General features: G+C 48.1%; 1 protein-coding gene across 3 annotated transcripts in view; it reads left to right on the top strand.

Moving 5' to 3' along the window:
• Window positions 1-15,428, top strand: part of atad5a (ATPase family AAA domain containing 5a) — a 79,478-nt gene that overhangs the window by 46,067 nt on the left and 17,983 nt on the right. For all 3 annotated transcript variants that reach the window (XM_085963962.1, XM_085963963.1, XM_085963964.1), the window contains exons 16-18: window positions 564-709; window positions 3,940-4,033; window positions 10,789-10,853. In XM_085963962.1, coding sequence (XP_085820088.1) covers window positions 564-709; window positions 3,940-4,033; window positions 10,789-10,853 — 305 coding nt within the window. The remainder of the gene's footprint in view (window positions 1-563; window positions 710-3,939; window positions 4,034-10,788; window positions 10,854-15,428) is intronic.

Raw genomic sequence — 15,428 nt, 5'->3', positions numbered from 1 at the left:
AACACTCCTGTGATGCGCTATGGGATGTTTTACTATGTTAAAGGAGCTATATAAATGCAAGTTGTTGTTGTAAAACGCTTTTTAACTGAAAACCAGTTTGCAAGCTGAGAAATGTTGCTTAACCTACTGAATATCTGGGATTAGAGAAGACGTTTCCGCTTGCGGGCGAGACCAGAACTAGGGGCCATAAATATAAGATAGTGATTAATAAATCCAACAGAGAATTCAAGAGAAACTTCTTTACCCAGAGAGTGGTGAGAATGTGGAATTCGCTACCACAGGGAGTGGTTGGGAAGAATAGCATAGATGCATTTAAGGGGAAGCTGGATAAACACGAGGTAGAAAGGAATAGAAGGATATGTTGATGAGGTGAGATGAAGAGGGGTGGGAGGAGGTTCATATGGAGCATAAACACCGGCACGGACCAGTTGGGCCGAATGGCCTGTTTCTGTGCCGTACATTCTATGTAATATGCATCATATGAAATCTGGCCAAACTTCAAGCTACACTTGGTGATGAACCAGAACTGGAAGAAAGTTGCTGAAGTTTTTCCTCCTTTTTAGACAAACCACGGAAGAATTGTAAGGCCCAGAAAAGCAGCCCCCAAGTTGTGGAAGTAACCAGGATCCCTTCCGTGTCCGAGAGCAAAGACACAGGCTCCGAAGATTCCAGCAGAAAGCGTGCCACGTCGCTCATCCTGTTTGAGGAGGTATGTTTGTGTAAATATTCACTACAGTCAAGTTCACTTAAATGAATAACTGATAAAAGAATAAGACGTTTAGGGGAACAAAATCTCCATGCAAAAAATATTTTCCAACGGTAGTTGTCCCTGTTAAATGTGTAAAACGTTTAAATGAAATGCAGAAGTCTGGATTTATTTGTTTAAGTGTTGTACTGCTTTGTTAAAACTGATGTCTTAAGCCCTTTTTTGCCAGTCAATGTGTTCCTAGGCCCTAAGCTCTGGAATTCCCTCCCTAAACCTCTCCGCCTCGCTACTTCTCTCTCCTCCTTTAAGATGCTTCTTAAAATCTCCCTCTTTGACCAAGCATTTGGTCACATGCCCTAATATTTTCTTATGTGGATTGGTGTCAAATTATGTTTCATAACGCTCCTGTGATGCGCCTTGGGATGTTTTACTACGTTAAAGGCCATACAGGTTGAGCGTCCCGAATCCGGCAACCTCGGGACCGAGGCCGAGCCGGTTTTCGGGTTTTTCTGGACTTCGGAACGTGTTTCTGATGTCCGAAGTCCGGAAACGCCCGAGCCCAGGTTGCGATATTTCCAGACTTCAGACATCAGAAACACGTGCCGAGTCCGGAAATGCCTGGGCCCAGGTTGCGTTTTTGGCAAGCCTCCCTCAGGGTGTACGGATTCCGGACCCCTGCCACCAATCGTTCCGGAACTCCGGATTTGGGACGCTCAACCTGTATATAAATGCAAACTGTTAAGCTCTTTTTACAACCATTATTGTCTAGGTGTGAAAATCTCCTAGTAACCAATTCAGTGATGTTTCAGAGTCTCTTTCACCTCGTGAGGTGCTTGAGCATTTTTGGCGATCAATGTGATGAATGCTTTTCATTAGGTGTGGAAAACGCCTCTTCAGGTGCTAATGCTCGAGCCTCGTCATGCTGATAATGTACCCATGTTTTAGCGGTGCACAAACCCCTTGGCAACAACCCAGTCTCTGTGAATAATGGAATCTTCGCCTCTAAAGAAGGTCCTTTTTCTTGCAAGTAATTGCGATGCTGAATGGGCCAAATGCTTCCCAGAGTACAAATCACTAAACCGTTTGGTGTACCACAGCCGTTTTTTTTTAAAGAATTGTTGTGCTCCATTGTATTGTGACTATTGTAATGAAGCAAATGACATAAATACACTTTCAGTTATCCATAACAACTGTGAGACCATTTTACCAGTACTGTCATTCCAATTCGGTTTGCATTCCATTGCTAGCTTCTTGCCAAACTTGATACAGCAGGTAAAATGGATAAAAGAATAGAACGGTTAAGTAAATAAAATTACTTGGCAAAATCATTATTCCATTTGACAGTCTTCCTTTATACGTAGGAACTGAAATTGCACTCCGCAAGAATAAAATGGATATGCTAAAGGTTTGAAGTGGAGATGTCCAAACTGCGGCCAGTGGTCACGCAGGTCTGCAGGCTCGGGCAATCCTGGGCCCTTGAGTATAGACGATTAAGGGGTGATCTAATTGGGGTGTTAAGATGATTAAAGGATTTGATAGGGTGGGTAGAGAGAAAGTATTTCCCCTGGTGGGAGAGTCCAGAACAAGAGGACATAACCTTAAAATTAGAGCTAGACTGCTCAAGGGTGATGTCAGGAAGCACTTCTTCACACAGCTCTGGAACTCTTCTTCCCTCCCCCCCCCCCCCCCCCCCTCCACACACACACACACACACACACACACACAAAAAAAAGCTGTTGAGGTTGGGGGGTCAATTGAAAATTTCAAAACTGACATTGATGGCTTTTTTGTTCGGCAAGGGTATTAAGGGTCACAGAAGCAAGGCGGGTAGATGGAGTTAAGATACAGCTCAGCCATGATCTAATTGAGCGGCAGAACAGGCTCGAGGGGCTGAATGGTCTCCTCCTGTTGCTATAAAGGCCAGGCAGCTCACTTTCTCTTTGTCCCTGAAAACGCTGCTTGAATTTTATGATGTTTTGGAACGGCCGTTCTCGACACTTGTATTACTGGATAAATCCTAAATCAGAATGCCAAGATTTATTGGTGTCCGCTGCTTGAGGTCCATGCAAGTTAATGAGAACATAGATTTAGACTTTGCATGTGGCCCGTGAGTTTCCTTGTTACGCACCCAAGTGATCCACAGAGACCGAAAGCTTGGACGTTCCTGGTTTGGAGGAAAAAGAAAGAAAGATCTGCATTTATATAGCGCCTTTCACAACCTCAGGACGTCCCAAAGTGCTTTACAGCCAATGAAGTACTTTTGAAGTGTAGTCGCTGTTGTAATGTAGGAATGATCCAAGGAAACGGCTCTACAATTATCTTTAACGTGTGTGTGTGTGTGTGTGTGTGTGTGTGTGTGTGAGATGAAGGCTGAGGAGAAAGCACTCTCCCTTTAAATTTCAAACTTGCATTACAGGATCTCCTGTGTGGTCTCCTCTACATTGGGGAGACCAAACGCAGATTGGGTGACCGCTTTGCAGAACACCTCCGTTCAGTCTGTAAGGGTGACCCCGAGCTTCCGGTCGCCTGTCATTCTAATTCACCGCCCCATTCCCACTCAGACCTCACCGTCCTTGGCCTCTTGCATTGTTCCACGGAAACCCAGCGTAAGCTCGGGGAACAGCACCTCACCTTCCAATTAGGCACTTTACAGCCTTCCGGACTCTATCAAGTTCAACAATTTCAGATCATAACCTTGGCCCCCATTACATTTTTATATATATTTTTTATCCACACCTTTGTTTTGTGCCCTTCCCCCTTTTTTTCTCTCTCCCACATGGCAGCTGTCTCTCATTCTGCCAGTGCATTTCACACTTCATCTAGAGCCGTCTTTTGTCTCTCCACTAGTCCTGTCACCATCTCGTCTGGTTTTGAATACCTCTTAATGTCTCTTCACTTCTCTTTTGTTCTTTCATCCCCAGCCCCCAAACTGGCCTTTTAATCTGTTTCATTTCCTGTGTTTCTTCAGTTCTGACGAAGGGTTTCGACCTGAAACGTCGACTCTGTTTCTCTCTCCACGGATGTTGCCTGGCCTGCTGAGTTTTTCCAGCGTTTCTGTTGTTATTTTGGATTTCCAGCATCCGCAGTATTTTGCTATCTTACAGGATCTCCTAATTGACTTGTCACTTCCAAGGGTGGGACGCTGCAGCATAGAGTTTCTACCCACAGCACTTGCTGCCAGACTCTGCTGCTCGTTGCTTTTAATGATGCTCATGCTCCTTATTCTCTAACAGGTGGATGTAATATTTGACGACGATGCTGGATTTCTAACTGCAATTAAGACCTTCATGGCAACTGCGAAGCGACCGGTGATACTCACCACCACTGGTGAGCATCTGTAACGTTTTTTAAAAAGGGATGTATTCTGTTAAACCCTAGGTGAAACTGTTTCATTTCCTCGTGCTGGGTGATTAACCGTCGGGTGACAGTGGTAGTGTAATTTCCATAGCTTCCCACCTACAACAATGAGCTGCTTCGTATTCATCCCGCCTCTTCACACAGGCACCAGTTACTAGCCTGCCTCTATTAGAAACTTAAAGGTTGCTTCCTTGTTATTTCGCCACATGAGGATTCGAAGGTCTGTGAACATTGAAACTTAGATAAAATCTACATAGAGTATATTTTACAATAGGTCGCAATGTTAACGCATACGGGATCTTTGACTTTATCAATAGCGGCTTAGAGTACAAAAGCAAGGAAGTTAATGGTAAACCTTTTATAAATCACTGGTTAGGCCTCAGCTGATGTAGTGTGCCCAATTCTGGGCACCACACTTCAGGAAGGATGTCAAGGCCTTGGAGAAGGTGCACAGCAGGTTTACCAGAATGGTCCCAGGGATGAGGGACTTCAGTTACATGTAGAGACTGGAGAAGCTGAGATTGTTCTCCTTTAGAGGAGAAGGTTAAGGGGAGATTTAATAGAGGTGTTCAAAATTATGAGGGGTTTTGATAGCGTAGATGGGGACATGGACATCAACGTTCAAGAGAGGATAAAGTTCTGAAGGGGGGGCTGTATTGTACCATCGTTTGGCTGAGATGTTAAACTGAAGTCCTGTCTCTGCCCGTTCAGGTGAATGTTGTATTACTATGTGAACAATATGGGATTAGAGTAAGAGATGGAAGGAGAGACTTGTAATGAATTGGTACTGAGCCAGGGTTAGGATTAATACTGAACCCTGCTCAACTCCGTGGCAGGTGGCCAGAGAAAAACCCGTCAAATATGGCATCTAATAAATTTTTCCCTACTCGAGATGGGGAGCCTGGGTGGACAACCCGTGTGCTATCAAACTATTATCTAGCGGTTGCCCGAAATAAGGTAGTTTTCCTTTTAAAAATCCAAAATGATGGTCTTGATGGGTCTGTCTGTCGTCACGTTGTGCCACATGTACCCGGTCTGTCTGCCGACACATTGTGCCACATGTACCCGGACTGTCTGCCGACACATTGTGCCACATGTACCCGGACTGTCTGCCGACACATTGTGCCACATCTACCCGGTCTGTCTGTCGTCACATTGTGCCACATCTACCCGGTCTGTCTGTCGTCACGTTGTGCCACGTGTACCCGGTCAGTCTGTCGTCACGTTGTGCCACATCTACCCGGTCTGTCTGTCGTCACGTTGTGCCACATGTACCCGGTCAGTCTGTCGTCACATTGTGCCACATGTACCCGGACTGTCTGCCGACACATTGTGCCACATGTACCCGGTCTGTCTGTCGTCACATTGTGCCACATCTACCCGGTCTGTCTGTCGTCACATTGTGCCACATGTACCCGGTCTGTCTGTCGTCACGTTGTGCCACGTGTACCCGGTCAGTCTGTCGTCACGTTGTGCCACATGTACCCGGACTGTCTGTCGTCACATTGTGCCACATGTACCCGGTCTGTCTGCCGACACATTGTGCCACATGTACCCGGACTGTCTGTCGTCACATTGTGCCACATGTACCCGGTCTGTCTGCCGACACATTGTGCCACATGTACCCGGTCTGTCTGTCGTCACATTGTGCCACATCTACCCGGTCTGTCTGTCGTCACATTGTGCCACATGTACCCGGTCTGTCTGCCGACACATTGTGCCACATGTACCCGGACTGTCTGTCGTCACATTGTGCCACATCTACCCGGTCTGTCTGTCGTCACATTGTGCCACATGTACCCGGACTGTCTGTCGTCACATTGTGCCACATCTACCCGGACTGTCTGTCGTCACATTGTGCCACATGTACCCGGACTGTCTGCCGACACATTGTGCCACATCTACCCGGTCTGTCTGCCGTCACGTTGTGCCACATGTACCCGGACTGTCTGTCGTCACATTGTGCCACATCTACCCGGACTGTCTGCCGACACATTGTGCCACATGTACCCGGTCTGTCTGTCGACACATTGTGCCACATGTACCCGGTCTGTCTGCCGACACATTGTGCCACATCTACCCGGTCTGTCTGTCGTCACATTGTGCCACATGTACCCGGACTGTCTGTCGTCACATTGTGCCACATCTACCCGGACTGTCTGCCGACACATTGTGCCACATCTACCCGGTCTGTCTGCCGTCACGTTGTGCCACATGTACCCGGACTGTCTGCCGACACATTGTGCCACATGTACCCGGTCTGTCTGTCGTCACATTGTGCCACATCTACCCGGACTGTCTGCCGTCACATTGTGCCACATGTACCCGGACTGTCTGTCGTCACGTTGTGCCACATGTACCCGGACTGTCTGTCGACACATTGTGCCACATCTACCCGGACTGTCTGCCGACACATTGTGCCACATCTACCCGGTCTGTCTGCCGACACATTGTGCCACATGTACCCGGTCTGTCTGTCGTCACATTGTGCCACATCTACCCGGACTGTCTGCCGTCACATTGTGCCACATGTACCCGGACTGTCTGTCGTCACGTTGTGCCACATGTACCCGGACTGTCTGTCGACACATTGTGCCACATCTACCCGGTCTGTCTGTCGTCACATTGTGCCACATGTACCCGGACTGTCTGTCGTCACGTTGTGCCACATCTACCCGGACTGTCTGCCGACACATTGTGCCACATCTACCCGGTCTGTCTGCCGACACATTGTGCCACATCTACCCGGTCTGTCTGCCGACACATTGTGCCACATCTACCCGGTCTGTCTGTCGTCACATTGTGCCACATGTACCCGGACTGTCTGTCGTCACGTTGTGCCACATCTACCCGGACTGTCTGTCGTCACATTGTGCCACATGTACCCGGACTGTCTGCCGACACATTGTGCCACATCTACCCGGACTGTCTGCCGTCACATTGTGCCACATGTACCCGGACTGTCTGCCGACACATTGTGCCACATCTACCCGGACTGTCTGCCGACACATTGTGCCACATCTACCCGGTCTGTCTGTCGTCACATTGTGCCACATGTACCCGGACTGTCTGTCGTCACATTGTGCCACATCTACCCGGTCTGTCTGTCGACACATTGTGCCACATCTACCCGGTCTGTCTGTCGACACATTGTGCCACATGTACCCGGTCTGTCTGCCGACACATTGTGCCACATCTACCCGGTCTGTCTGTCGTCACGTTGTGCCACATGTACCCGGTCTGTCTGTCGTCACGTTGTGCCACGTGTACCCGGTCAGTCTGTCGTCACGTTGTGCCACATGTACCCGGTCTGTCTGTCGTCACGTTGTGCCACATGTACCCGGACTGTCTGTCGTCACATTGTGCCACATGTACCCGGACTGTCTGTCGTCACGTTGTGCCACATGTACCCGGTCTGTCTGTCGTCACATTGTGCCACATCTACCCGGACTGTCTGTCGTCACATTGTGCCACATCTACCCGGACTGTCTGTCGTCACATTGTGCCACATGTACCCGGACTGTCTGTCGTCACGTTGTGCCACATGTACCCGGTCTGTCTGTCGTCACATTGTGCCACATGTACCCGGTCTGTCTGTCGTCACATTGTGCCACATCTACCCGGACTGTCTGTCGTCACATTGTGCCACATCTACCCGGTCAGTCTGCCGACACATTGTGCCACATCTACCCGGTCTGTCTGCCGTCAGCCAATGTCCCAGACTCCTCCATCACCATCCCTGGGTATGTCCTGTCTGACCGGCAGGACAGATCCACCAGGGGTGGCGGCACAGTGGTATACAGTCGGGAAGGAGTGGCCCTGGGAGTCCACAACATTGACTCACGACCGCATGAAGTTTCATGGCTTCAGGTCAAGCATGGGCAAGGAAACCTCCTGCTGATTACCACCTACCGCCCTCCCTCAGCTGATGAATCAGTACTCCTCCATGTTGAACACCACTTGGAAGATGCACTGAGAGTAGCAAGGGCACAGAATGTACTCTGGGTGGGGGACTTCAATGTCCATCACCAAGAGTGGCTCGGTAGCACCACTACTGACCGAGCTGGCCGAGTCCTGAAGGACACAGCTGCCAGTCTGGGCCTGCGACAGGTGGTGAGAGAACCAACACGAGGGAAAAACTTACTTGACATCGTCCTCACAAATCTACCTGTCCATGACAGCATTGGTAGTAGTGACCACCACACAGTCATTGTGGAGACGAAATCCCGTCTTCACACTGAGGACACCCTCCATCGTGTTGTGTAGCACTACCACCGTGCTAAATAGGATAGATTCAGAACAGATCTAGCAGCTCAATACTGGGCATCCATGAGGTGCTTTGGGCCATCAGCAGCAGCAGAATTATATTCCACCACAATCTGTAACCGTATATCCTTCACTCTACCATTACCACCTGGTTCAATAAGAAGTGTAGAAGAGCATGCCAGGAGCAGCACCAGGCGTACCTAAAAATGAGGTGCCAACCTGGGAAGCTGCAACACAGGACTACATGCATGCTAAAAAGCGGAAGCAGCATGCTATAGACAGGGCTAAGCGACCCCACAATCAACGGATCAGATCAAAGCTCTGCAGTCCTGCCACATCCAGTCGTGAATGGTGGTGGACCAGTAAACAACTAACAGGAGGAGGAGGCTCAATGAATATCCGATCCTCAATGATGGTGGAGCCCAGCACGTGAGTGCAAAAGACAAGGCTGAAGTGTTTGCAACCATCTTCAGCCAGAAGTGCAGAGTGGATGATTCATATTGGCCTACTCCCGAGGTCCCCACCATCACAGAAGCCAGTCTTCAGCCAATTCGATTCACTCCACGTGATATCAAGAAACGGCTGAGTGCATTGGATACAGCAAAGGCTATGGGCCCCGACAACATCCCGGCTATCGTGCTGAAGACTTGTGCTCCAGAACTAGCCACACCTCTAGCCAAGCTGTTCCAGTACAGCTACAACACTGGCATCTATCTGACAATGTGGAAAACTGCCCAGGTATGTCCTGTCCACAAAAAGCAGGACAAATCCAACCTGGCCAATTACCGCCCCATCAGCCTACTCTCAATCATCAGCAGAGTGATGGAAGGTGTCATCAAAAGTGCTATTAAGCGACACTTACTCACCAATAACCTGCTCACTGATGCCCAGTTTGGGTTCTGCCAAGACCACTCGGCTCCCAACCTCATTACAGCCTTGGTCCAAACACGGACAAAGGAGCTGAATTCCAGAGGTGAGGTGAGAGTGACTGCCCTTGAAACCAAGGCAGCATTTGACCGAGTGTGGCATCAAGGAGCCCTAGTAAAACTGAAGTCAATGGGAATCGGGGAAAACTCTCCACTGGCTGGAGTCATACCTAGCACAAAGGAAGATGGTTGTGATTGAAGGTCAATCATCACAGCTCCAGGACATCGCTGCAGGAGTTCCTCAGGGCAGTGTCCTAGGCCCAACCATCTTCAGCTGCTTCATCAATGACCTTCCCTCCAACATAAGGTCAGAAATGGGGATGTTCGCTGATGACTACACAGTGTTCAGCACCATTCACAACTCCTCAGATAATGAAGCCGCCCATGTCCGCATGCAACAAGACCTGGACGACGTTCAGGCTTGGGCTGATAAGTGCCAGGTAACATTTGTGCCACAGAAATGCCAGGCAATGACTATCTCCAACAAGCGAGAGTCTAACCACCTCCCCATGACATTCAATGGCATTGCCATCACTGAATCCCCCACCATCAACATCCTGGGGGTCACCATTGACCAGAAACTTAACTGGACCAGCCACATAAATACTGTGGCAACAAGAGCAGATCAGAGGCTGGGTATTCTGCGGCGCGTGTCTCACCTCCTGACTCCCCAAAGCCTTTCCACCATCTACAAGGCACAAGTAAGGAGTGTGATGGAATACTCTCCACTTGCCTGGATGAGTGCAGCTCCAACAACACTCAAGAAGCTCGACACCATTCAGGATAAAGCAGCCCGCTTGATTGGCACCCCATCCACCACTTTACAAATTCACTCCCTCCACCACCGGCGTACCGTGGCTGCAGTGTGTACCCTCTACAAGATGCACTGCAGCAACTCGCCAAGGCTTGTTCGACAGCACCTCCCAAACCCGCGACCTCTTCCACCTAGAAGGACAAGGGCAGCAGGCGCATGGGAACGCCAGCACCTCCAAAGTTCCCCTCCAAGTCACACACCATCCTGACTTAGAAGTATATCGCCATTCCTTCATCGTCGCTGGGTCAAAATCCTGGAACTCCCTCCCTAACAGTACTGTGGGAGTACCATCACCACACAGACTGCAGCGATTCAAGAAGGCGGCTCACCACCACCTTCTCAAGGGATGGGCGATAAATGCTGGCCTTGCCAGCGACGCCCAGATCCCATAAGCGAATAAAAAAACAACATTGTGCCACTGTACCCGGTCTGTCTGCCGTCACATTGTGCCGAATGTACCCACGTTCCCCCTAAGGTGCGCTTCTGCACACCGATCCGGAGGTCCTATGTAGGCCACTCACTGGTTGTTGCCACTGGTAAAGATACTGCGCATGCGCAACAAATTTAAAGTGACCACGCACAAAAAAAAAAAGCAGCTCCATTGGCAGCTGTCGAGCTAGTTGGTGCCCTGTTACATGTGAGCAGCTCTGGCTGTTGAAGTATTGTACCCTTTAAACATTGAATCGTTATCAGCCCTTGTGTTTGTTATCGATCCTTAGATCCCAACTTCAGCTTAATGTTTGAGTGCCGCTTCGAAGAAATCTGCTTCAAAGTGCCATCCTCGGTAAGTTTCTTTCAGGTTTTTGTTTGTTGTAGTTTGTGATGAAACATCTTTGGTGAACTGGTAAGTTCTCGGGTGTCCTTGGCCAATACTTATCCCTCAACCAACACTTAAAACAAATTATCTGGTTGTTATCTCATTGCTGTTTGTGAGAGCTTGCTGTCTACAAATTGACGACTATTTCTATTACAACGGTGACTACACTTCAAAAAGTACTTCATTGGCTGTGAAGCGATTTGGAACGTCCTGAGGCCATGAAAGGTGCTATATAAATGCAAGGTTTTTTTTTTGCTTGGGTCTGAGTGTTACGAAATTCCTGTCTGCCTCCCTCCCTCTTTCTGCAGGCACTGACTGGGTCTGGGGTACGGCCTTACGGGCACGCTTAGCCCTCTAGCCCATCACCCGAGTGTTGGCAAGCTCGTGGGAACAGAAGACGTTGTAACCAAAACCCAATCCTGCCCTCGGCTGACACCAACAGAGGGCAGTCAGTGAGGAGCAGAAATCCTGTGTGTGGCTCACCTCCGGCCCAGCAGTATGGAGCTCAGTTATAATACTCCCTACAGCCCCTCCCGCTGCTGCCATCAGAGAAATGAATTCCAGACCAGGGATCAAAAAATGGGACCCCTGAAATATTTTGGAAAGCCTACACCCAAGCTGCAGTTTAAAATGTAGACAATCAGGTCCATACGGTGGAGGGTTCTCAAACGCTCTCCATGTATTTACAAGCCATTTTGGTCATAATCTCTGACTCTGTAACCGGTGACATTTATGCATCAAATTATGAGGGGCCTAGATAGAGCGGCAGAGAGGTCAATAACCAGGGGCCATAGATTTAAAGTAATTGATAAAAGGATTAGAGGGGAGTTGAGGAGAACTTTTTCCCCCCCCAGAGGGTGGTGTGGGTCTGTAACTCGCTGCCTGAAAGGGTGGTAGAGGCAGAAACCCTCATCACATTTAAAAAGTACTTGGATAGGCTCTTGAAGTGCCGTAACCTACAGGGCTACGGACCAAGAGCTGGAAAGTGGGATTAGGCTGGGGAGCACTTTGTCGGCCGGCACAAGACGCGATGGGCCGAATGGCCTCTTTCTGTGCCGTAAATTTCTATGATTAATTTCTATGACCGCTCATTCCCAGTGCTGTTTTGAGGGAGCTAAACTTCCTTCTCTCCATCACACCACAGACAGTAAGAAATCCAGCGGTAAAAAATTACCGGACATCTCTTGGGTGGCTTACAGAATTTAAATGACTTGTGTAACCTGTTTACAAAACTGCCTTGAAGTTTAGTCGGAGGTAGTTTTGCCACACCAGGAAGTCAATTATTCAGCACACCAATTGCAGATGATGCTGTTAGCCGTAGAACATGAGTAATGTGATATGTCCAGTTGCCTTATCCTCAGAATATTCATCTGAAAAGGGCAGCCCAAGAGGTTTCAAATATGGGCATAACATCTGTTTTCCTATAGTCTCCAAGTGGTGCATTAACTGTAGGCAGTGGATAACCTGCAAACCCACCTGGCAACTCCACTTTGGCTGAGTATTGCGAGGGAATGACCCTTAACCTTTTTTAACTCTTCTTGCAGTCGAACCTCAATTATCCACATTCCTATCATCTACCATCTTGATTAAATACCACAATGCATGCAGAACAGTGCATTGCGTGGGACACTATCTCACTGCCTGGCTTAATTTGTTTGCATTCCATTTGTTGGTGATTAAAGTTACGTCTCGTTTCATTTGCTGTTTGTGTTGTACTTGTCTTCACTCCCATGCCAAGGATATACTTACACCGCACGTCAATTCCCGAAATTGGCAAACTCGTGATTACCTGTCAGTATCCACCTGGTGGGGAAAAGGGAGGGAAGTTCCCTCCATTATAGAATCATTGAATGGTTACAGCACGGAAGGCGGCCATTCGGCCCATCGAGCCTGTGCTGGCTCTCTGCAAGAGCCCTTCAGCTAGTCCTACTCCTCCGCCCTTTCCCCATAGCCATCTATTCATGAAGCCCAAGATCCCGTAAGCCTTTTTAACTGCTTTCTCAACCTGCCCTGCCACTTTTAACGATTTGTGCACATATACCCCCAGGTCTCTCTGTTCGTGCACCCCCTTTAGGATTGTACCCTTTAGTTTAGATTTCCTCTCCTCATTCTTTGTACCAAAATGTATCACTTTGCACTTTTCTGCGTTAAATTTTATCTGCCACGTGTCCGCCCATTCCACCAGCCTGTCTGTCCTCTTGAAGTCTATCACTCTCCTCCTCACTGTTCCAAGTTTTGTCATCTGCACATTTTGAAATTGTGCTCTGTACACCCACATCCAAGTCACTAATATATATCAAGAAAAGCAGTGGTCCTAGAACCGACCCCTGGGGAACACCACTGTATACCTTCCTCTAGTCTGAAAAATCACCGTTCACCACTACTCTCTGTTTCCTGTCACTTAGCCAATTCCGTATCCAGGCTGCCACTGTCCCTTTTATTCCATGGACTTCAACTTTGCTGGCAAGCCTATTATGTGGCACTTTGTCGAATGCCTTTTGGAAATCCATGTACGCCACGTCAACCGCATTGCCCTCATCAACCCTCACTGTTACCTCAGCAAAAAATATCAAGTTGCTTAAACGTGATTTGCCTTTAACAAATCCGTGCTGGCTTTTCTTAATTATTCCACACTTTTCCAAGTGACTGTTAATTTTGTCCCTGATTATTGTTTCTAAAAGCTTCCCCACTACCAAGGCTAAATAACTGGCCTGTAGTTGCTGGATTTATTTTTACACCCTTCTTTGAGCAAGGGTGTAACAGTTGCAATTCTCCAGTCCTCTGGCACCACCCCCGTATCTAAGGAGGATTGGAATATTATGGCCAGTACCTCCGCGATTTCCTCTCTCAATTCCCTCAGCATCCTATAATGCATCCCATCTGGTCCTGGTGACTTATCTAGTACAGCCCATCTTTCTAGTACCTCCTCTCTATCAATTTTTATCCCATCCAGTATCTCCTCTACCACCTCCTTCACTATGTCTGTGGCAGCATCCTCTTCCTTGGTGAAGACAGATGCAAAGTACTCATTTAGTACCTCAGCCATACCCTCTGCCTCCATACGTAGATCTCCTTTTTGGTCCCTAATCGGCCCCACCCCTCCTCTTACTACCCGTTTTCTATTTATATGCCTATAGAAGACTTTTGGATTCCCTTTTATGTTAGCTGCCATTCTATTCTCATACCCTTTCTTTGCCCCATTTATATTCTTTTTCACTTCTCTGAACTTTCTGTATTTAGCCTGATTCTCCGATGTACACTCGACCTGACATCTGTCATATGCGCCCTTTTTCTGCTTCATCTCACTCTCTATCTCTTTCGCCATCCAGGGAGCTCTGACTTTAGTTGCCTTGCCTTTCCCCCTAGTGGGAATGTACCTTGACTGTACCCGAACTATTTCCTCTTTAAAGGCAGCCCATTGTTCCATTACAGTTTTGCCTACCAGTCTTTGATTCCAGTTTACCCGGGCCAGATCCGTTCTCATCCCACTAAAATTGGCCGCCTTCCAATTAAGTATTTTTACTCTAGATTGCTCCCTGTCCTTTTCCATAACTAATCTAAACCTTATGATACTATGATCACTGTTCATAAATGTTCACCTACTGACACTTGCTCCACCTCATTCCCCAGAACCAGATCCACCAATGCCTCCTTCCTTGTTGGGCTGGAAATGTACTGATCAAGAAAGTTCTCCTGAACACACTGTCACAAATTCTTCCCCTCTCTGCCCTTTACACTATTACTATCCCAGTCTATATTCGGATAGTTGAAGTCCCCCATTCTCACTATTCTATAGTTCTTGAATCTCTGTCATTTCTCTGCAATTGCTCCAATTGTACAGGGCCTTGGTGAGACCACACCTGGAGTACTGTGCACAGTTCTGTTCTCCTTATCTAAGGAACGATATACTTGTCTTGGAGACAGTGCAACGAAGGCTCACTAGACTGATTCCTGGGATAAGAGGGCTCCTCCAGCTGACGACACCTCCTGCACATGTGGTTGTCCAGGACACGGGAAGTTCCCACATGACACAGAATGCGCAATCCGCGGGACTGAGCTGCCCTGCCATGCTTTTTATTTATTCGACTATTAACTAACTTTACAGAAACTTAAGACTAAGATTTATCTAATTCAAGTTATTAATATAATATAGTATTAACAGTTACTAATTTAATGTAGTATTAACAGTTACTAATCTCCAAGCACCTGCTTTATCCCTAACCAGCTATTTAACCCCGACCCCTAACTTGAAGAGAAAAAAAAACGGTGTGACAGTTACCAGCTATCTGTGACGTCACTCCTTGTGGTTTTTTTTTGGAATCACCGCTCAACTCCCTTTATGCTGCCACTGCTCCCACTCAAGTCCGCGCTCTGTCCTGAGCCCTCTCCGCCACTCCCTTTATGCCGCTGCCACCACTCCCACTCAGGTCCGCGCTCTGATGGACAATGGGTGATCCAAAATGTAACCTGATGCTACCCTCTCAATTAAGGCTATTGTCTTCTCCAAATGTCTCAGACTAGGTGTTGAAATATGAAGCACTT

This window comes from Somniosus microcephalus, chromosome 21 (assembly GCF_052327205.1).
Source record: "Somniosus microcephalus isolate GS21.2 chromosome 21, FLI_Smic_1.0, whole genome shotgun sequence".
In the NCBI taxonomy this organism is placed as follows: domain Eukaryota; kingdom Metazoa; phylum Chordata; class Chondrichthyes; order Squaliformes; family Somniosidae; genus Somniosus; species Somniosus microcephalus.
This window is presented reverse-complemented; position numbering and strand designations above follow the sequence as displayed.